The sequence below is a fragment of the Acanthopagrus latus genome, chromosome 5 (genome assembly GCF_904848185.1).
Source record: "Acanthopagrus latus isolate v.2019 chromosome 5, fAcaLat1.1, whole genome shotgun sequence".
Taxonomy (NCBI): domain Eukaryota; kingdom Metazoa; phylum Chordata; class Actinopteri; order Spariformes; family Sparidae; genus Acanthopagrus; species Acanthopagrus latus.
The window spans coordinates 17,258,395-17,281,756 of record NC_051043.1 but is presented as its reverse complement, the minus strand read 5'-3'; the positions used below and the strand labels follow the sequence as shown (position 1 = coordinate 17,281,756).

General features: G+C 43.1%; 1 protein-coding gene across 2 annotated transcripts in view; it reads right to left on the bottom strand.

Moving 5' to 3' along the window:
• Window positions 1–21: 21 nt before the first annotated feature.
• kremen1 (kringle containing transmembrane protein 1) overlaps window positions 22–23,362 on the bottom strand; it is a 57,303-nt gene continuing 33,962 nt past the window's right edge. Inside the window, exons 4-9 of one of the 2 annotated variants that reach the window (XM_037096881.1) lie at window positions 11,045–11,169; window positions 9,370–9,523; window positions 7,754–8,086; window positions 4,709–4,948; window positions 4,012–4,096; window positions 22–2,901 (exon numbers count right to left, since the gene is read on the bottom strand). In XM_037096881.1, coding sequence (XP_036952776.1) covers window positions 2,742–2,901; window positions 4,012–4,096; window positions 4,709–4,948; window positions 7,754–8,086; window positions 9,370–9,523; window positions 11,045–11,169 — 1,097 coding nt within the window. In that variant the 3' untranslated portion in view covers window positions 22–2,741. The remainder of the gene's footprint in view (window positions 2,902–4,011; window positions 4,097–4,708; window positions 4,949–7,753; window positions 8,087–9,369; window positions 9,524–11,044; window positions 11,170–23,362) is intronic. The other variant, XM_037096882.1, reaches the window with a different exon arrangement.

Sequence of the window (23,362 nt, the reverse complement as noted above, 5' to 3'; positions counted from 1 at the left end):
AGTACGAGCAAACCAGGAGTGTAAGAAACATGCATACAGTGTTTATTTTGCAACCTGGACACATTAAATAAAACTACAAAGGTACTTCACTTATACAAAAGATAGATTATATCCCATTCACATACAAAATAACAATAATTTACTGTATAAATTAAACATTTCACTATTTTGCTATTTACAATTTCATGGAAACGATGCCTTGGCCCCTCCGGATCGATTCCCACAGGGCCTCTGGTGTCGTTTTCACACCATCGAGCACTACAGGACATTCACATCCACCACAGTTTCCGTCGTGCAGAGAATAGCGTGGAATTTTCTGATTGAGCGGAGGATGGGGACAGAAAACGGAAGTTTGCATAATTCACCGGGCTATCCAAACAAATATGGCCTGGTTAGATTTTAACTGTCAGATTTGGTTAGCTTGTATTTGATTTGAACAATCATTAATTTCCCATCTCTCTCTCACGTCTAGGCTCCTCTTTCCTCCCTCTGTCTACGCATGGTCTCCTCTGAACATCACAGACCCAGGGGCATGTGCTCTTGTCTTGCAATAATTAAGATGAGTTGCAGTTCAGCAGACAGGCAAGAATATAGCACAGAGTCACATTTCTACACAAGTCCGATCGGGAAAGAGCGCCTTTTCATGAGCCTAAGAATCTGTCCGATTCTCCAGAAACTACAAATCCATGACTTGAATGTCACCGCGAGGCTGCATCATGCGTAAAATATAATCAAGTGCTCAGGATGCTGCACAAAAGTACATCTTACTTTTTTTTTTCTTTTGCTGAAAATGAACGCAAAAACAAATAAGTACTGTTCCGTCTAAGCAGAGACAAATCTAAGTGCCTCTTCTTTATTAATCCTGTCAGTGACTGAAAGACTTTCAGGGTGACCATCTGCAGAGATGAAATCTAGTCCCGAGACAGGAAAGGCCCGTTACTATGCCAATAGCGGATTAATAGAGTTTGACCTTTCACAAGTAGTTTAAATGTCACAGCAATGCACAGAAAACCATCACAGCTGTCAGCTTGTGCATGGTACCACTGCGGCCCTTTTGGTTATATTTCTGCCTTGGAGGATTGTTGTGAAATTCAAGCAATTTACTGCCATCTGAAGAGAGCGAGAAAAAAAAAAAGAAGCATTCCACCTTTGAGCTAAATTGACAAATGAACAAAGTACAGAAAGCACTTTGATGAGTCTCACAAGTGCTTTACAGAGTCACAAAATTAAAGAGCGGACACAAACATCATCGTTCCCACACTGAATTACATAATATACAACAATATTCATCCCACCCCTGTAATCAAAAGACAACTTAATGCGAACAATATGTTCAGTAAATGTCCAAGACCAGACACATAAGAGCACACACAGAAAGGGAAAACAAACATTTCTCTTGAAGCCTTGTCCGTTACTACATGAGGGGCTCTAATCCAAAAAGTTACGTGTTCATCTTGGAAACAAACAAACAAACAAAAAGTACCATCATGTAACAAAAATGTACAAGATCCATTCTGGAGAGGTGTTCAGTTGAGTGTATGTGTAAAAAGACTAATATTTAATGCTTTCAGTCACTGTACAAGATGTGGCATCACTTTCTAACTTTACATTTAAGTGGTGGAAACCCTTTTCGGGACTGAAACTCTTCACGTCCTCACTGATTTTAAGGAAGTGCAGTCTCTTGTGAGGGTCAAGGGAAGAGGGAGATCCTTAAGGCACTTGAACACCATCAAACCGGAAAGACTCCCACCCACAACCGAGCAGAAGAAGCCCTCAGATCTTCCCAAGCCTCCCTAAATGGCAGTTTGTCTACAAACTGCACCACCCAACCTCCTCCCCCCCGGTGAACGATGCTGCCACTTCTCTCCACCCAAATCCACGTGAGTGAACGAGTGGGCGAGCGTGCTCTGTTTTCTCTGTGATCCTTACCATTTTACGGCGGGTGATTCATTCCCTAAGTGCTGTGATATCTACCTTCGGTGTGACTTCTCTGTGTCCTGTTCCCCTCTCCTCAGAAAGCTAGTTGTCACGTAAGACACATCAAATAGAAACTTTGCATTTGGAACCAAAAAGACAAATAAATACACAACTCTTTGGATGGGAGGAATCTGGCTTTTGGCTGCGTGTGTGCATCGTCCATATGAGGCAGTTAGAGGAGTTGTATTTTCATCCTTGCCTTGATACTGATGAAGATTTGGTTGCCATTTGGAAGCACCAGGAGGACGTAAACCTCCCTGTTTCCAAAACTGAACCTAGACAGTGAAGCTAGCCATTGTTCTGCACCCGGCTGTGTTGTGTTTTCACAGGTGAGGCTGCAGTCTGGAAGGGTTTTTTGGAGGTATATTGATTGTTAGGGACATCCGTGGGTGATGAAAAAATGGAGCCTCGCTGAACCAGAGAAGCTTCCTGCATGTTAAAAGCGCCCTTGAATCTTTGTCTGAGCTGCAGATCTTCCTCCGTCTAATCCTTTGCTCTCCTCTCCCACACTGAGGTCACTGACAGCCCTGCCTGTCCCCCTCCTCCTCGGAGCTGAGCAGGAAGGGAGGGCCCAGCCACTTCGGCCCACGGGCTGTTTTAGTAGCAGTCACTCACTCAGTTGTCATTAGCCACTCAGTTGTTGGCTTGTTAGCATAACGCCTCATAGAGTTTCATTGTCTGAGGTCCTGGCATCTGACGGCCCTTGTACAGAGTAGTTGTGGGTGGCGGTAGCGTTTGGTTAACAGTGGAGCACAGCAGTGGCGCTAGTTGCCCACCAGGGGGCTGAGGTCGCCGTGGTGGTTCTTTAGCTTCTTCTTGAAGAGGGAGATGGTGGAGGGTCGGTACAGGATGATCCAAGGCTCAGAGGATGCCGTGCTCTGGCTGCAGCTGTCAGAGGCGCTGACCGCTGGGATGTTAGGGGACCTGAGAGGGAAAAAGAGGAGGACAGGAAAATACAGTCAGGACAGAAAGGAGGGAGCTTGGCGTGATTTAAACTTGCCAGCTTGAATAGCCCCGATTATCTTCCTAGTGATATCACATTTATTGCACTACCTCTCCCACTATTAATGGCCAGAATTGAAATATTTCTAATCTAGATATTTTTATTCACAAAATCTGTTACCTAAGTTGGTAACATGGGTGGTTTGCTTTGGTCTAAATTAAAGGTAATATTGAAAACTTTTTATGTTGACATTTTTTTTTTCTTTTAAATATACATCTACAGAGCTTTTAGAAAGGTGCAGAATAACATTTTTATATATTACTCTTATACATACCTTAAACACATTATTATGATTGAGAAATCATTATTTAAAAACGTCTGTTGGGTCCAAAATGGTTTGTTAATCATTTTTCCAGTTTCTCGCAAGGTTTGTCAGCCAATAACATATTGCTGTTTGTATCATGTGGTATCTGTGTTTAAACCGCAGCAAAAGTCTTGATAGTTGCCAGTGTGTGGAAGAAAAAAAAACTTAAAAATGGCTGAGTATGCGCCCAGTATACCAGACTGCCAAAACATTTGCTAGCTAGCATTAGCAATGTTAATCGTAGCTGCGTAGCCTGAGCAACATTAGTTGACAGTGCACAAACTGGCAACCGCTTGAAGGGGCACATGATTCGAACAACAGTGGTGTTGTGACATGAATGCAATGGTGGCGGGAGAGATGGAACGCCACATCTAGTGGCTGAATGATATCAATAACACCTCTGACACTTCCTTGAATCTATCATATCATATCATATCATATCATATCATATCATATCATATCATATCTAGATTTGAAAGATTCTGGCTTTGGCAACTTCTTGTGGTAGCATCAGAAACGACACTGTGGCAGGCAGGAATGCTGATCATGAAGTGGCTGAACGCAACTCCAATTTGTACATTTCTAAAATTCAGCACTTTGGGACTTGAGACAAGTGAATGTCATCTTGGTCTCTCCTCTTTTTAAACATAAGCACCATGCCACACAACACTGCTCTGACATTTGATGCTTGGTTGACCGTGCACACCTTCGCCGTCCTCTCACTTACTTGACTGTGATGTGCAGCAGCAGCTTTGCCACCATGGCTATGACTGTCAGTATGAGGAGAGCAGCCAGAGCGTAAATGGTCCACACTGCAGCGAGGGAGCAACACAGTAACAAGACATCAGACACAGAATCACGGTAATGAAAACAAACTGAAGCAGACTGAAAGGATTAGCAAGGAAAGAATTATTACTCGAGCACTGCTGGTGCACCTGTTAGCAGTGTTCAGCCAGCGATTTGTCAAGAAATATTGATGCATTATCTTTGCACATCTGTTTTCTTCTGGTTGGGAAATACATCAGATAGCCCTGTGAGACAGTGCGCTCAGAGTTTGGAAAGAATAACATTTGAGTGAAGTAAAAAAAAAAAAAAAAAAAGAAAAAGCAGAGAAAACGTCAGTCCACCCTGCGGAGCTTTCACAAGAGGCATGATTGTGATCAGCAGGGAGACCCAAAGTAAGTTCAGTTATGAATCACTGACAGGAAAAAACAAGCGTCATGTAGCATTACTTCTATGTGTGATCATAGGAAGGCACTCTGGGCCGAAGCTTCCAGGAGCCTCTCATCAAACTGTGTTGATTTTAATACTTTCAGAGAAACCAGGTCATGCTATATGGGAGCCCTAACCAAGAAACGTCCAACAATGTCCCGCAGAGGTAGACAGAGGTGCTGTAGGTGCAGTTTATAATGGGTATGACATACTAGCGCTGTGGCCGGTGGTCTCGCCGCGTCCAGCCCACTGACCTGGCATGTTGTGCTCCGGTTTACCGGGGCTGGACGTGATCACGTAGAGGATCTGGGAGGAACGTCCGTTCGAGGTGCTGTTGGATCTCTCTGTGACGCCAGCAGCTAGCTGGGGCCCCGCTGTGCTGGAAACGTCCTCTCCTTCATCCTCGCCATCTCCTTCAGCCTCCATTGTTCTGGTGTCCTGGCTTCTCAGTGCTTAAGTAACAAGAATAAGGACTGAGTTAGACATGTTCAAAGACAGTTTGACACTTATTTTCATTTGGTCCAATGTTCACCTTCTAGCTTCCCAACTCTGCATGTAATTACAGATGAACATTAAAGGTGAATTATGTGATTTCAGTCACTCACTAAAAATTAAACAAAAGAAGTAGGTACTGATCATGCGAGTTGCTGTCTTCACTGTTAAACAGCCACCAGAAAATCCATCTACGTGACTCGTGACTACGTGACAGAAATGTTGATGGATGAGTTTTGCTCTTGTATAGGATTGTGTTAATGCCCATCTAACCAAGATATATAACAATGGTCTAGTTGTTTTGTAGACATTTTAATGCAGAAATGTTACATATAATTATTATACTATTATGTTATAAAGTTATATACTTAAAGAACACAACCAAAGGAAAAGGGTGGAAATAAGGTTTGGGAAAATGGAAAAAGCAAACCAAACATCCACTCCATTGCTCAGGCAAATATATTATTCATTTTGTACATCTTGCAGCACATAAATAATTTCTCAATCTCAGCTGTTCATTATTTCTGACTTCTTATTAATCTTGCTTTTAATATGGCTCTTTTGACTGGAATACGGTCATAGTTCTCTGTAACGGGACACGTCGCTTCTCGAATATGTGACTAGAAATGCCTTTCATGGCACCCGGGGCGAGAAGTGGTGAGTGTTGTGTCCTGTGCTGGAGACACAGAAGAGGAAGAGGTCTGCCATGTTTGTGTAATTCCTACAAGTTGAGCACACATATCACTTAACGCCCCTTTAATTATTCCTGTGGGCAAACTGGGCCGTGGCAGCGAGCACGCAGTAAGGGGATACATCACGTCGATTGTGTTGTTGAAAGCACATACGCGCCGATTCACGAGTGAATATGCAACACTAACAGCGCCTGTTAAGCAACAGATCGACCTTGCAAAAACACTCAAGAGCGCTGTAAACATGTGGTGTTGAGAGCTTTTTCTGTCCGCCCAGGACATGATTCAAAAAGTGTTTGCAATAAATTCTGTTTGTTTTAATCTGCTCACAAGACCAGATGGGCAGAGTTAGCTTCATAAAAACAACAGTGCCAGGGAGCGTGGCCTATTTCAACTCATTTATGTGTTCCCGGAGGAAAGCAATATCCTAAATAAGATCTCCTCTGCCTTCCACTTAAGTCTCCTAAACATAGATGAGATTTATTTAAAATCAACTGTCTCCACCTACTTCTGAGACACTGCTTCTGAATAAACAAACCGTGGAATGTGTTGTGCTGATATTTATGTGATTCACCCGAGTCATTCATTATTTCTCTTCATTGGCAGTGAGGTTTTGGTGAAGAGAAACTCATCAGAACTCTATCAGCAATGACTCTGTGATTGTAGTCATCCACAAATGAGATTTGTCTCCAAGTGAGTGGCAAGCAGAAATAATAGAGATATTGCTGATCATGCATTCGGCAAAACAATACTAACTATAATTAATGACTTTTGTTTTTTGTCTGCTGTCCCAAGATTTTGAGTTTGTAAAAAAACACATGTGGTTTTCTAAAAAGTTGATTGGTTGTGCCCCACGCAGGTTAACTCAAACATCCAGAACTCCCTCTAAACACTATTTGATCCAGGCCCTCTCCACTCTTCCATGAATGGTGGTTGGATGTTAAAGCAGCGTGGGATTTTTTTTTTCCTTCCTTTTTCATATAATGGCTCAACCTGACTGTGATGTTCCCAGAACTTCCCACATGTTCCCCATTTGCAAACAAAATACCACGCTTCAAACCCGGGCTCGGCTGAAGCGCTCTGCCATCGTCATCTGAGAGCGTTTATCCAGAAATTACCGTTTCGACCGCTCGGCCTGCCACAGAGGAGATTGTAGATGTATTCAGTGCTGATACACCATTTCGACTGTTGTCTTTCTCGTTCTGTATTTGTACCTGAGTTGTTATGTATTTCTCCCTTTATCTTGCTGCGAAAAACCTATTACTTCGGGAGGTGACCTTTTCTCCCGTCATGTCTCAGACTCCATTTCTTAGCTACGCGATGCGATGCCTTGTGCAAAACAAGAACCAAGATGCGAGCAGAGGGGATTGTGCCTGTCCGGAGGTCGGAGGATTTTGACCTTCGAATATTGTTTTTACTGTAACTCCGCCAGGCAAGAAAAATGACAGAGAGTTACAAATGGAGGCAGAGCGGTAGGAGCGAGGGTGGACTCCAGCAGCGAACTTGAATGTCACCTGCAGTGAATTATATGAGTGTGTCTTTCCCTTGTGCCAGAAGAAAATTAATCTATAATATTGTTTTTGCTGCATTCAGACAATTCACACAAAACCTGACTCAAGAGAGGGAAGATTTTCTTTTTCCCTTCTGAGATAAAAAAGAATTTGCTGTGGGTGCTTCTGCCCTCTGCGAGTGACATCACGCAATCAGAAGGCGCGATGCATAGCATCGCAGTAATTTGTATGTAGGCGGCATCAAAACTTGCTGTGCAATTCACCGAGGAGCACACTCCGGTGAAGCAAAGCAGCCTGCTGCAGCTTGATAAGGGAGTGAGTTCTTGGAAAAACAAAACATTATTTAAATATGCAGCATCACTCCGGGCTGTGAGACATTGACTAGCAAATGAAAAGAGAAAAGGGACTGCCAGTGGTGTGCTGCTAACTCCATCATGGAGCCAGCGAGTTAGCACCTCACACCTGATCATGCAAATGTGGCTCTTGGTGGGTTTAAGTGGCACCGCAGCTCAGGATGTTTGCCAGAACATTTGTAACAAACATTCTCGTGCAAGAGAAGTCTCACCTTGGTAAAGCAGAGCAAATCCCTGGGCCTGGTTGGTGCGGTCCGAGTAGAAGTACACTATGACGAAGTCGCCCGTGACGTTCACCAGCTCGCGTGGCGGGCTGCGCCAGTCGAACCGCGCCACCACCTGGTTGGTGTAGCCGTCCAGGAGCTCCACCATGTCCGTCTGGTCAGAGATGTCAAAGAAGGTGAAGTTGAAGAGGATGGCGGAGGATCCAGGGACCTGGACAGTCCAGTAGCAAACACGGCCAGCCCCGTACTTGTCAGGGAAGTCAGGGGAGTAGATCACTCCTGATGGAGAGGAATAGTTCCCACCGCAGGCCCCTACTCGTGCTGAAAGGAAGAAAAACAAAACAGAAAACAGTCAGTAATATGTGCAATCAGAACTTAGAGGCTGTCAAGATTGTTTAGATAGTTCAGTTTCATAACTGATTACTGGTTTGTTTTTGGTCTCCTGTTTGCCTGTGTTGCAGACATCATGCTACTGAATGAGGATTCAGCAGTCTAAAACCCTGATTTTATTAATTGGATGGGGTATGAGCCATGATCCATAAAATTCAGTGTTTACGCGATCACTTACATTCCTCTGGGCTCATCTGGATGCTGACTCAGTTTTCATTTCCACACTGTGTTACATAAAAATTACTGTAATAAGTTGTTGTGACGTCAATGTAGAAATGTGGGCTAAAGAGAAGTTTTGGATCGGTCCTCAGTATTTGCAAGTACCTTATGTCAGTGGCCCCTGGGCCGATCCAGCAAAATAATTGTGCTTCCTTGTGGCACTTGAAAGCTGAAGTGGTCCTCCTATATGAGAATACCAGTAGTTTTCCCAAAGCTAATTTGAGTCTTAGATTTCTGCATTAAGTCGGGCTATCAGATTGAGTTACTGGGAGGGAAAAAATTGGATTAGTGCAGCGTATTGATCTCTAAAAACTCACAAAACTTCACAGAGACAAACTGAAATTGAACACCTATATCCTTTAAACTACTGTTTAAAGGTCCAGTGTGTAGGATTTAAAGGGGATTGAGGTGCAAAAAAATGATAATCATAATCATGTTTTAATCACTGTATAATCTCGTGGAACTAAGAATCGGGTTTTGATACCACAGAATGAGCCTACACAGGGAGTAGGTCTGTGTGTGGTAGTCCAGAACACACAAACCAAACACTGACTCAAGATGGGGCCTTTCACTTAAACTGGGTTAGTGGCGGCCGACATAGGGGAGGGTGAGGTGAGGTGAGGATTTTCAGTTGGCTGCAATCTGCGACGTCATTGCCAGATGCCACTAAATCCTCCAATCTGAAACTTTGAATGTCTATATACAGTGAGGTGGATGGCTGTAGACTAATCCCAGTTGTGGATGAGGTTATTGGGTGATAAGGATATGTCATACTGTGAAACGTAATAGTTTTAATCATTACAAATGTAATACTTACAAACTGCAGACACTAAAAGCACAAACACTTATCATCACAGACACAGAGGCATGTATAAGTCCACAACCTTAGATTACTTTTTTAAACCTTAAAGGTTTTTTGTCGTGTTTATTAATTCCAAACCACGGCACAGATGTGCAAAGATCACAGCGTCAGAGCAACACCAGTTAACACTCACTGTCAAAGATGATGACCCAGCCGTCTCCACCGCAGGGCTGGGTGTGGTCGCCGAAGCAAACGTGGTTACACTCCATGCTAGGCGACTCGCCGTGGTCACGCAAGTCCACTTCGTTGCCACAGAAACAGGCATAACCCGACTCCATTCCGGCGAGCTGCGAAGCACAAAAGGGAGTTATGCAAATCAATGCATCAGCAATTCAAAACAAACTTTGGGTAACACTGCCCATAATGCTATTCATTAAAAATCCATTTGGCATGGTTGCCAGTGAGGAAAACGCTGAGGGAGACTGAGAGAACAAACACTCTGGAGGAGACCAAGATTTGGGACATTCTCCCCACTAAAATTATTCAGAACTTTTACACGAGTTTTTCATAGAAACAAACTAAGTCTGCATACTCAAATAGAAGTTGTTTTACAGGATGTGTGTCTGATATCAGCTTTGTGTGAAACAGCGTGAACTCTTAGTCTAAAGTCCGCAGCATGGAGCTTCTCCTCTCTTTTGAAATCAAAGCGACTTGAGTCCAAAGTGGCCTAATTGCTCTCATGATTACACGATGCTGTAACCTGAGTCTGGACAACCCCAACCTCTCAGCTGATTAGACGCCTCCTTTCAAACACACAGCTGCACACAGGGTGCAGAGAATAAACCTTTTGCTGAAATAGCATCTATCTGTCTTTCAAATCAAAACTGTTGGTAAAGTGTTCCTGACGGCGTCGGCACAGGAATGCGAAACGTAAAAAAACCTTCACACATTGTGACCTCGTCACTGCTGGCCGCTTGTTCTCAAAAGGGCTGTTGTCCTTCATTTAAAAGGACACCATTGTCCCATTTGTTTTTTTCGGGCCCTAAATGAATTCACTCAGCTGAAGGTACTGCATCATTTCCCACTCTGCGCCTTCTCTCATGGAGTAGGAATTTATCAAGCCGCCGCTCGCGCCAAGATGTATCGAGCTACGTCCTTGTTGCATTATTCTATCTGATGAACACCAACATGAATTCTTCTGGCGGAGCAAACAAGCGATGGATCGCTGTCTAACTCATCAGGCATGCTCTTTGTCAAACAGCCACGCGGGATCTGTACTTCCGAGCACTGACGTTTCACATGCGCATTAAGGACAGCGACAGTCCAAGGGTAGGCAGACGATGCCAATCTGCCGCCACATCCTGTAACATCTGCTGAAATACACGGGGAGTTGGGGGGGGGCTGTCAGTGTCTGTCAATGCAGACGGAGCTGAACTGGATCCACTGAGACAGAAAATGAACACCTGGCACTGTTCGTAGCAGGGACAATGGCATGCCAGACTCAGAGATGAGCGAAATGCATTGAAGAGGAGGTGCCCACTGGGCTAATAACCATTCATTTCCAGCTGTCAGCCTTGATTGCTACGATGATTTGTCATCCGCTGGTTGGTTTGAAACAGGAAGCTTGATGGCTGAATAAAGAGGGCATAGACTGTGCAGGGCATCATGATAATAACTGTCAGGAAATTGCCTGTAAATGCAGATGATTTACATAAAAGCTTGAACACCGCGAGGGACAGCTTGTGTCCATTTCAGACATGACACGGGTTATTGACTGGGGGCTTTTTCCTCCGGTGAGGGGGGACACAGTTAAACTTTTTCAGCGGGATAAAGTACACTCTAGCTACATTTGAGAAAAATCTACCAACCTTATATCTCTGCTTCCGACAGAAGCTAATGCAGTTCTGGATGGTGAGTTTGTTGGAGGTCTCGCTGGTGCCGGACAGAGTGGGCGGGTCACCACTGTCTTTGAAGCAGCCCAAGTTTCCAGGCACTGTGAGGAGACAGGAGGAGGGTGAAAAAAAAAAAACAACTCAGTGACACATACAATCCATATCACATGCCCGCTTACACATACATGATGAGTGATTTTTTTTTTTTTTCCTTGTCATTTAGGTTTTCACATCCAGGATTCCATCTTAGATCCACAGCAGGGATCCCGCACCGGCGTGCATGTCATGAAACATACGCCGCATGCCTTGGACCCTCACGAGTCTCATGGCTTCCTCTGAACAGTGTTTGTGATTAACACTCATTCTCATTAACCCTAACCCCTTCACAAAATGATCAAATGATATACTCTGTATGTTTTGGTGTGAACTGAGATGAAGGAGGAGGAAGAGGAGAAGGAGGAGGTGGTGCTGGTGTTGGTGGAGGCAGGGAAGAGGGGTGAAAGGGACAGGGATGTCTGAGTCATAGTGAGAGAGAGAGAGAGAAGGAGAGAGAGCTGGAATCTGGAAAATGCACCCTGTCAGATGTGAGAGCAAGTTGCATCTGATTAGGGAAATAACGTTTTTTACATGTGTCACTGTGTGTGTGTGTGTGTGTGTGTGTGTGTGTGTGTGTGTGTGTGTGTGTGTGTGTGTGTGTGTGTGTGTGTGTGTTGGGAGCGAATGAATTTGCTGAGTTTGATGTGCCAAGAAATGGAAAGAATTGTTCTGCAGCGCCTTTTCCAGATGGTATTCGTCAAATGGCAACATCTGGAGGGAGGCCAAGTCCAACACCAGAGGTCTACATTGAACACAGGCTCAGTTTTTAAGCTGCAAGAGCACGAAAAGTATTATTAGAGCACGGGGGGGAGAAAATTCATGCAACAAAGTTTTCAGCTTGGGTCTGCTATCTGGGAAAAACTTTGATAAATCTTTCATAAAACGACGAACAAGACACGCTTTTCTTTCACTTTTTTATACCCTCTTGGTTGTTGCAGCCCATCACATGAATAACTGCTGAACATTAAAACGCTGCTTGTTAGGTGAGACCTGGGGACGTATGACACAAGTAGGCCAACGATGGCAGATGGATCACAGACCAGACAGATGGATGGAAGATGGATGTCGACATCTCTCCCGATCACATTCAAGTCAGACGGATCAGCCCTGCCTCCCTTAACCCAGTGTAATCATCAAACACTGTGCAAACTTCCTAAACCCAGCATGGTGATTAAAACCCCCCAAAGCTTTTAAATTCAAACGTAATAGCTCAGGAAGTGCCAACAAAGCCTCCAGCAGTCCATATCCCACTTGTGATTTGTTTCTTATTGGGATTCAAGCGCGCTCGCTCTTGTTTCATTTCCATGTTCGCAGGTGAACCGAATTTGACAAACAGAGGGTGAACGCACGATCTGAAAGTCATTTCCACCGCGAGCATGAGAAATCTTTCCGGTCTAATTGGAATCGGTGTCATCTGATCGTAGGGTACATAGAGGAGCGGGGACTGTGTCTAAAACTGCAGTCGATGGCGCTCTGAGACACAGCGTGCATGTGAAAATCAAAAGCATGTGACGTTACAGAGTATTCTTGTTCGTTATCAAGCATATGCAATTTTTCAGATTCACTCCGATCTCCGTGTGCGAGTTAACTGACCACAGAGCATCTTTAATATGGAGCTCAAACTGTGACGGATGTTCCTGGTACTTAAATCGAATTTCTTGCGGTCTCGTAAACTCAAAATGAGTGAAATCAAATCACTGGTTAATTTCGTAGCGACTACAATACTGGAATAGTGGAGAATAATGTGGTTACACCATTTGCAGTGCTACAAGACTTCCTTTGAGTAGCAGCAGAAAGTTAATCATACTTGTCTTGGGTTATTTTGCCCAATACATAAAGTGCGACTGCAAATGCAGCTTAGCAGGGAACTCAGTGATGCGGTGTCTCAACGCATATTGAAAAAAAAGAAAAAAAGAAGAAGCAATGCATTTGATCATAAGTTAGATATCACACATGAGCATTTCCTGTCTATTTGTGAACAACAACTTTGGATGACATCTGACAACAACCGTGGAGCGGCCCGTCCCCCGATTCCGGAGACCACCACTGTCCTAGAACTGAGTGTCTCTGGAGTTTCTTGTTCGTCGGGCTCATCTTCTCCTCTCAAACATTTGTCGAAAGCTGCCTGCTTGTCTGATGACAGCCAGTTCCACCAGTGAACTACTGGCACCCGGTTTGTTGGCAAAGAGATGCAGAAAAACACATGATCCATTCTTACAAGCTTGTCATGATTCAATTTCGGAATATATTGGAATCCTACAAAGGAGGGAAAAAAGTGGGCTACTCAACTTGAATATTTCTGACAACATTGTGGAGAGGCGTCACTCAAAACTGCATGCCTGAACCGAGGTAACCCCCCGACGAGGACCACACACGTGTATTGTCATTGGGATGGATGCCAGTCGTTGCCAATGTTAACTTACTGGCTGGGACAAAAAGCTCCTCTACATGCACAACAGATGCTGCAGATTCTTTCTGTTTATGTAGAAATGAGGCACAAAGGCTTTTTTTTTTGGAAGGGGGGGGGTAAGTGTGACATGTTTGAGATTCCAAGCAAATTGTTGTCCACAAGAATGTCCGCCACAGACTGGAAAAGTGACGGAGGGGAGAGGGGGAAGTGAGACAGACTGGCAGAGGGGGGGCCGCTCCCTGCCTTTTCAACCTACGTTTGCTGACCGTTAAGTGACCAGCAAGATTTTTGGCTGCAGCCATGAGTCGCTGCTGTGCGGAACTGTGTTTGACAGATGACTCAACACTTGAAGACACAGTCCTCAGACTCCCTCAGAACTGCAACGAATCATGTGCGATATTCCTTTTGTCAGCCACAGCCACGGCAAAGCTTTACAAATGGATTGAAATGGTTGTTTGAATCATTTAGCGTGACTCCGCGGCACACAATTGCCGAATTAAGGGATGCGATTACATGACAGGTTAGAGGCAAACATGACAGTAAGAAGAATATTCCAGCTACTTCATTTTTTTTTTTTTTTTTTTTTTTTTAGGGTGAGACAGGACAGTGCTGTGGTGGCAGTCTCCTTTTTCATCCACTGGATTAACCACAGAAGTGCGCAGGAGGGAAGATGACAAGAGAGGGGAGATAAACACCTGGTTGGGAACCAGCAACCTCCCTCCGAGCAAGGCAGGCAGGCGGGTAGCACTTCAATGGAGCTTTTGAAAAGTGGAGGAGAAAATGCCACTGCAGGGCTCAACAGCCAGATTAAAGGCAGCAGTGCTCCTTTTTCATTCTGCTTTGACAGGAAGATTGCAGACTACAGTCAATTTATCTGTCTTTGTCCTCGTCTCATCCCAGGGGCTGTGAAGCTCTGGCTGAAGAGCAGCTGGTGGTGGGATCGTATCACACCAGGGCGCGTTTGTATGGAGCTGGCAGCAAGAAAATGCCGCAGTCACTGCACCATACTGTCCCCCTCATTTACAGCATTTGTCCCAAAAATAAGTGCAATTTTGTCGTCGCATGAAAAACCCCTGAGCGAAGCACAGTTCCTTCAAACACATCTGCTTCGCAGGCGCAGCGAGTACAAATATCTCCACATACAATAAAAGGAAAACACACAAACACATTCGCCACACTTCAAAGCTGTCGGTGGAATTCAGACTTTAACGAGCCAGAGGGGTGAAATGGAGGAAACACAAGGTGTATAAATGCTCCAGTCAGCCAAGACCAGACCTCTGAAAACCTCTGGAGATCACAGCGGGAGGGGGGACTCCCACAAAGTGAAAAAAAAAAAAAAAAAAAAACTAAATAAAAAAACTAAAATGAAAAAACCCAACCGAGCGCTAAACAAGGCTAGACTGCGGTCAGACTCATCACAACCTGGCGGCCTGCTGCCTTAGCTCGGAAAAGGAGCAGCTAGTTAGCCTTCCCACAATGCATCGCACTGCAATGCAGACAGGAGGCAGCAGGCAAAACAACAAAGTTCACGGGTGTGTGTCTAGCAGAGAAAAAGGAGACACCTCTGTCGACGCAGCAGACACAACAACAGCGCCGACCCAAAACACATCAGAGAGAGAGAGAGAGAGAGAGAGAGAGAGAGAGAGAGAGAGAGAGAGAGAGAGAGAGAGAGAGAGAGAGAGAGAGAGAGAGAACAACAGAGAGGGATAAAACATCAAACATGAGCAGCAGGCTTTGGCAAGTGCACTTGGCAGGGAGCATGCAAGCAGGTTGATGAGCTTGGGGGGGGCAAACATGTTATTAACGAAAACGTAATTACAGTTATAAATGTCTATGCCATCTGCAGGGTAAAGAGCACAAGAAAAACCTAAGAAAAAACACAGAGAGTGAGAGGGACTTAAAGAGGAGTTTTTTTTTTGTTTGTTTGTTTTTAATGGCACTCCAGGTGTCTCTCTTTTCCAAAAACAGATTTACTCTTACCATCGCATACCCTGCTTTATAATCACTGGAGTAAAAAAGCTTTTCTTACACTCTGTTCTAATCTCTTTAAGAGAGGCCAATGATGACATGGGAAAAATGCAGATACAAGAGCCTGCCTTGAAATTACACGATAAAGCACCAGAATCGGGGCTGCGTAACAAAACCTCGACACTCCTCTGTACTGACTGTGACGCTGAGTGTTGCAAATCAAATGTGTAGTGGGATATTAAATCGTCTTTAGTTTTGAATTAATCTGTCGACTAATTTCAGACAATGTTCAATGCTTCAGAAGTTTAGTTTTTAATAATAGTAATAGTACAGAGAAGACAATAAATGTAATGTTTTACCTCATCAGCTTCATTGATTTTTATAGATACATAATTATTCTGAATTTGATCCTTTGTTTTTAATCAGTGTTGTCCTAGTTATCCAATAGAGTGCACTTTTTGCCCAAAACTCAACTTTAGTATCAATAAACGTCTAAAGAATTTCATCTGACCAAAATAAAAGCTGAGATAACTATAATAGGATCACTGTTTCTGATTCTGTACACTCACACAACATAAGAATCACAACAGATTCAGCCGCCTGTTCAGCTGCTCTCAACTCTCAGCTTTCGCAAAACTTTTCTTCCTCCCGCCCTCCTTCTCTCCCTCCACCTACTCCATACCTCTGAACACATTTGCATTCATTACTTCGGGCTGGCGAAAATTATTCCTATCAGGTGACTTTTGTTGTAGTTGGTCGCCTCGTTTGTTCTCCTTATGAGAAAACAGTGAATGGGCTGTTAAGGAATTCGGGATGTGGGAACATGAAAGGTCAGTTTCAAAGCGCCCACACAGATCGTTAATGATATCGCATCTGTGGCTTCACTGTGTAGGTGATGCTGTGGGGTTTCTATGATGAATGACTGGCTCATGGTGAAATTTATGCCATTTTGAGAATGACTTCTCTTTAACAGTTCCCTTTTTTATCTCCCATTTGACTTGCTTGATAGCAAACTGAGGATATGTTGATATTTTGATCTGTTGGTTGAAGAAAACAATATTGAAATCGACCACCTTAGGCTGTAGAAATCTTCAGGGGGGTGATTTTTTTCAATGTTTTAACATCTTATACAAAAGAATGAATCAATTAATTGAGAATACAATCAGCAGATGACCCTGTAATGAAAGTTATCACAAGTTACACCCATGATTTCATACAAGCATGTAGTCAGCTGGGGGGCTCGACATGAGTCAGGTAATAAAGAAACTTAAGAGCGAACCAGCCAAACTACTTATATACCATGTTTCAAACTGATGAGGCACAGCAGTGTCACTGGGGAACACATATTTCCTTGCGTATCCTTACACAGAGAATTGTACTTCACTTACTATATCTGTCAGTGTGTAATATCACATGCTTTGTCTTGAGACTGGTGAATGCTTCAATGTTTTTTACTTTTCATGCCACATTAGCCTTGAAACATTTGTTTGGACACAGATTTCTTTCATGGATTACTTTATTCTAATGAGTTTGAAACATCAGAGATTTGTTTTTCAAAAAGTTCCTACGCCACATCAAATCACATCACATCAAGGACTTTTAAGGGACTCTCCAGGCCAAATTCCCTCAAACTGAGGGACTCAGAACAGCATGGTTTGAGACACAAAGTCTTTTAATGATGAACATTAGCAGGCTTTACAGAAACTCACAGAGTATCAAAAAGTGAAAAGCTTTAATTATGACAACTTAAATTTGTGTTCTCTAATTTTTATTTTTTTAATTAAACTTTTAGGGGTTGATTTTAAAACTTTTGAGGATTTCAAGCATCTGTGGAAACCCTGGATACAGAGTCGATAGAAAGCAAATTGCGTATCTCTGGTAGGAGCATGGAAGAAATTCGCCTGTTTTTTTTTTTTTTTTTAAGGAGACACTGAAAAAAAATAAAACCTTAACATTGAGTGTGGCCAAGACCATCCTCTAAGCAGCATCACCGCTTCATTAACATCCAATTATACTGTAACCAGAGCCAAAAAAAGTCATTAGTGCCTCCACATTAGGGAAGAGATGTTACAGCCGTGAGGCCAACCGAGGAGATGCAGGATTTTAAAAGGCACATTCCTCAAGCGCTAAAAGGCTTGATGCGAGTAATTTAACACAGGTATGTTGAAGGCTTGGAAACACTCCCACCAACCCATTAATGCACCGCCAGCAGGTTAACAATTCAAATGTGATGCACACGCACACACACACACACACACACACCACATGGAATGTACACTGCCTTCCCAGGAAAAGCTAAGTGCAACAAAGCAAGGAAACAACACTTATCACAGTCGGTGTTTATGTGATTTTTTTTTTCCCCCCTCCATCCCTTTCTGCCTTTAGTCCTTGCTCTGTCTCCCTTTCATTGTGCCTCAGCCCCCATTTATTACCCCCTTTTGTAGTACAGTAGATTCAATACATAAACAAATACAGCTGCTGCATTTCATCTAGCCTGTGATTAGTCTTGTCGACTGCACCACAGCCTTTGCAAGAACACAAGAAGAAACAGAGAAATACGCCGCAAAGTCCCCCAGGATGACCATCTCTGGAAACTCCGAATTGTTTGTGAGGAGGTGGGAGTTGCCGTTATGTGTTTCTGTTGAGTTTATGCTTTGTTTTTCTATTGAGCTCATAAATTCTCCAGCCTGTAAATGGGAATTACTCACGGTTTGAAAATAAAGAACTTATTATTGGGCAGAATGAGGAAAACATTTGTATCCACCAGACTGACGCTGCTAGTGGGATAGTCAAACTTTCTGCTGGGCTGTGACAGAGACAGAGTGCCTCCACTATATGTTGTGTCAGTATGTTATCAGCATTTTGCGTGATAACTTTATCTGTGTCCTCTTTCATCCTATTTAAACATTTCTTCTGTGTGCGTGTGGTGGAGAGGCTGTGTTACAACAAGATTGAGATGGAGGAGATCAATGCCCCAGCCCAGGGCCCTGGGAGAGTGACTAACCATCTAATTAGAGGGAAGAGGGAAGAGCCAGAGCTTTAAATGAATAATTAGTGCCTTCTAAGAGACCAGGCCGAACAATGCCGGAAAGAGATGAAAAATGGCCACCACGCTGCATCACTCTGCCTCCCCTGACAGACTAAATAGCTTGTGTCCCGAGGAATCCCGGGGGCACTTGATACTGGGGCGACCGTGAGATGAAAAGATGCGCGGGTGCTTTGTGGCCACCCCAGGCGTTAGATAAGCAGTGCAGCGGCATACTTCCATTTATCATCATCCGCTTTCAAAGAGATCGACTTTGTGTTTGTCTGCTGTGGCAGGTTTACCTGGACGTCAATAACAAACCCCAGGAATGCGCAGAAAATGGTTTGCCTGGTATAGAAAATCACCTGTTCTGAGCAGTTCAAGACCATGTTTCAACATTTAAGAGCATGACACCATCGGATATTTCATGTATTTAATATATAATGTAACTATTTGTTACGACAGAACCAGCTGTTTTTGACAAGACCTCAAGATATCTCCAGCTATGTCTGTAGCAACCAAGTACAGATACTTTAAGCCAAAACCTGAGTCTAAACCTAACCAAGTGGCTTTTGTACCAATACCTCACCGGTCAATAAGCACAGTGTAGTCACATCATAACATAGAAAACTGGAAGTTTAATTGCAACAATAACAAATGTAAAGTTTCAACATATTTGTGATTTGCAGAAACAGCCAACATTTATTCTGGCGGGTTGTAATCAGAGGGCTTTAAGGTAGTGTATCAATGCGCTCCATATATGTGATGCCCAATCCACCTGTAGGATTCTGACCATACATGGCACAAGACAATAATCAACTGTTGTGCTCAAATCATAAAACACAAAGTTTCATCCTCTGCTTGGAATGAACAAGCATGGTGTATGTATAACTCATAAACTACTGATAGCTATTTTTTTCTTTGTCTTGCATCTAAATTTTGGCCAGTGACCATGAATATTTTTAGCCATGCTAACTTGTGGCTCTAGGGATCTCAACAACTGTTGAATGGATTGTCATAAAATTCACACATTCATGCCCCCCTCAGGAGGAAGAGATGAAATGTTTATGCAAGTGGAAGGTGCTTCATAATGACTAATAAATAGCCAATACACTTCTAATATGCCTGCTAATGAGCAGTTAGTCAGTTGTTCGTGTCACTGCCTTATCTTCCACAATTAAAAATCATACTCACTATGCTCATACATTTTCATTATGCTTGAATGAAAACAGGCAAAATGGCAAAACATACACACACAAAGCACAGTGATCTTGAATCACACAAGCTGAACAATATCCAATAATAACACAACATTTATTGCAGCTGTGCAGAGTCATACTGATCAACATTTGGCTGCGCGCCCTCATCTTCCAGAGCTAAATTGGTTGACCCGCTATTCATCTGCTCCTCTTACCACTAAACAATGTCCAGCTACTTGTTCTCATTAGCAAACATTCTACACAACCCACTCGCCCTTGTAATCAATACCTTTAATTCCCTAATGGCTCTGACTGATCTAACCCCAGCGATGCTGAGAGAGGGAAGGAGCCAGAGAAAGTGGCTGAGAGATTGAATCGTCCTGATGTCCTCCGGCTTGTTTTTGTGAGAGTCCATGCTCTCTAGTTTCTGTCTGAGAGTTTCTTCACAGCACTACAGGCAGGTATTCCCCCCGAGGGCAGGTGTGGGTGGAGCTATGAGTAGGTCAGAGGTCAGAGTAAGATAACAATGAGCGTGCTCAAAGATCCCCGAACCTCTCTGCCAGGTAAGGACAGGCCTAATGCAGGTGAAAGGGGACATGTCAAACTGATGGATGTCTGCGCCACACACCCTCAAAATCATAACCTGTCATAAAAAAATGTCTCAGCTCACTGATGTATGGAGAAATCAAATTGTAGTAAAAAAAAAATATATATATATATATATATATATATATATATATATATATATATATATATATATATATATTTATATATATATTCTCCAGTGTGTAGATGAAAGTTGACTCCATCCCCATGTGGACACCAGTGGCAAGAAAAAAATGAGACAAAAACTTCCATTGTGCCCATCTTAAATTAAAGCTTTAAATCTACTCACACGGCAGCAGCAGTGGTCACTCCATACATAAAATGAGTCTAAAAAGAATGAGGTTGGCATATTTCTATGAAAAATGTATAATAATTAATTTGGTTCGTGTTTAATAATCTTGGCAGGTAATTTTTTTAATTTAAGAGCCTGGTGGCAGTGAGACAAAAAGCTAATTCTGGACATGTGGGTGCAGACACACACTCATATTCATTAGCTTGTTATTATGAATGGAGTTCTTTTAAGGGGAGCCACATGCTGGCTTGTTTTTGTTCTACTGGATCATCTGCTATAAATCTGTCTTCCTGTTTAAACCATTTTTTACTTTGTTTCCTGCGTTTGATAAGTGTGAGAGAAACAAGTCAGATCTCCGGCCAAAACTTAACCGTCAGCACCTTACCCTAACATCAACATCCACAGCAGCCTCTTCAAGAGTTTCTTTTTTTACATGGTTGCCCGTGATATTCGCTCAGTGGGACTTAACCCAGAGGACAGTCGGGCTGGATGAAAACTCAGGGCGATTAAAAAAAAAACAAAACATATTTTTTGCAATTCATCCTGGGGGAGGTATGAAGGAATGGCTGAAATGAGCTCACTTCACACTCTACTCTGTCAAAAGTACAGGAACAAACCCCCAACACACACACACACACCCTTCTCCGCTCAGTGATGCCTGAACCTGCCTTAGTATGCTAGTTTAGAGGGTTGATTGTGGTGAAAGCTGGTACAAGACCACCTGAGGGAAATATTTTGCCTCTGAAAACAATGACAGAGAGCGAGGTGAGAATCTGCACAAACAGAACCTGAAAGCATCCCTTGGTGCAGGCAGCCACGACAGCCACGAGGCAGGGCTGTGGCACTTTAGTCAGAGCTCGGTTTCCAGACCGCATGTCTGACATGTTCGACCTGTCTCGGCCGCTTGCTTATTTTGACTCGCACTTGTCTGCCTATCATAAAAGCTTTCTTCTCATCCCGAGCCACAGCATTTTCTTTGCAGCAACGCAATATAAGTAATAACGCCTGTGTTTATTTTACAATTAGTCGCTGCATTGATCAGATGGATGCACCTCACTGGTGCAGAGACAGGTACGTCACTTCATATTCGAGAGGCTCATAAATCAATCATGATACCCAAAACAGCATGCTAATTGCCCACTTTGATCTTAAAAATAGACATATTCTGTTTTGGTAATGTCTGGTCTGCACCTCTCAGACCTGCTTTTGTCTCTAGCTTCACTTTGCCTGGTCGTGGAACTATTAGGACTCAGCTTACATGGTCTTAACACGGGCTGGAAACAAAAACAAATCTACTTTCATAGCCGATCAATATTCAAAGTTATTTATTGACAATAAATGCCAAGAAATCAAACACTTACTGTAACACAAAGTACAGCTGAGGCTGATGGAGATCTATAGGAATGTGATTTGGACATATGCTGGTATTTGGACAAAATAGCAGAACATGTCTGAAAGTTTTCAAGACATTTTGATCAGCAACAATTGTCAACCTGCTGGTTGGCAATAGATAAAAAATCTGAAGATCACCAATGTCATTAGGGTAAATCCTCTGGGCACCATGAATGCCTGCACTCCAGTAGATATTTCACTGGCCAAGTGACAGCAAGAACTTGTGGAATTTTTTACAATCCGCACAAATGTCAGTGCACCAGTCTGTAGTTGAGTGGAGAAGATCGAAATTTACAGCGGTGGCATAAGTTAAAAGAAAACCACTGAATCATGACCAGCTCAGTTTCATCCCAAAATTTTGAACAGAACAGAACAGCTCGTGCACAGATCTGCTCACATTCAGTCAAGACGAGCTGGCGGCTGACTCATTTGTTCCCCGACTTCAAAGTGCCATTTAGCAGCTACATAAATCACTCTTAATGAAGGCGGTATCTCATCGCTGCATATTTTCGTCAACATCCAGTAATAAAACCTTGGGCCAAACACAGAACTACATTGTTTTAATGTCTTCAAGGGGTGGCTGGTTAGCTTGCCAGATGGATGTGGTGCGCGCTCTCTCAGACTATTGTTCCATGGTGACAGACAAGGTTAATCAGACATTCCCTCTGCCGCTCAAATATATATAACCTGCTGTAATGTAAGTCAAGTCACACATCAAGTCAGCTAAATGTTAAGTGTAAACACACTGACGGCTCTGTAAGAAAAGAACATCTGAAGACATCACAACTTACCTCACGGGGATTCAGGCGTACAGATAATGAGTCTCTTTACCCAACTCAGCAGGTATTATCCGCTGCAATGACAGCGCGTGAAATACAAAAGACCGTAAACAAACAGTATCTCATACCGGTAATAAAAATACACGCAGTAGCTTCGGGAAATTTCTTTTTTTTTCCCACCTTGTTAACATGTCTCATTTGATTATCAACCGACATGACGTATCGTGAATACAGAGTGAATGAAAGGGGCAGTTTTGGAGAAGAAATTTAACTCTAACATTTACATTATATTAAAGGGGTAATAATACAAACTCATAAATATCATTTACATAACTGAACTAACAAGCTGTTGTCAGAGGAAAATAAGGTTTGAACCTAGAGGGCTGGCAGGGTCCGCCAAACACAAACAAATTAAAACAGTATGAAAGTGTGTTGTCCTTTGTTCTCTCTGTTTATTCAGTCATGAACATGAATCTGTTTATTCCGTTTGTTTAGGCATACAAAAAGAAAAAATTGGGGCAATGAAG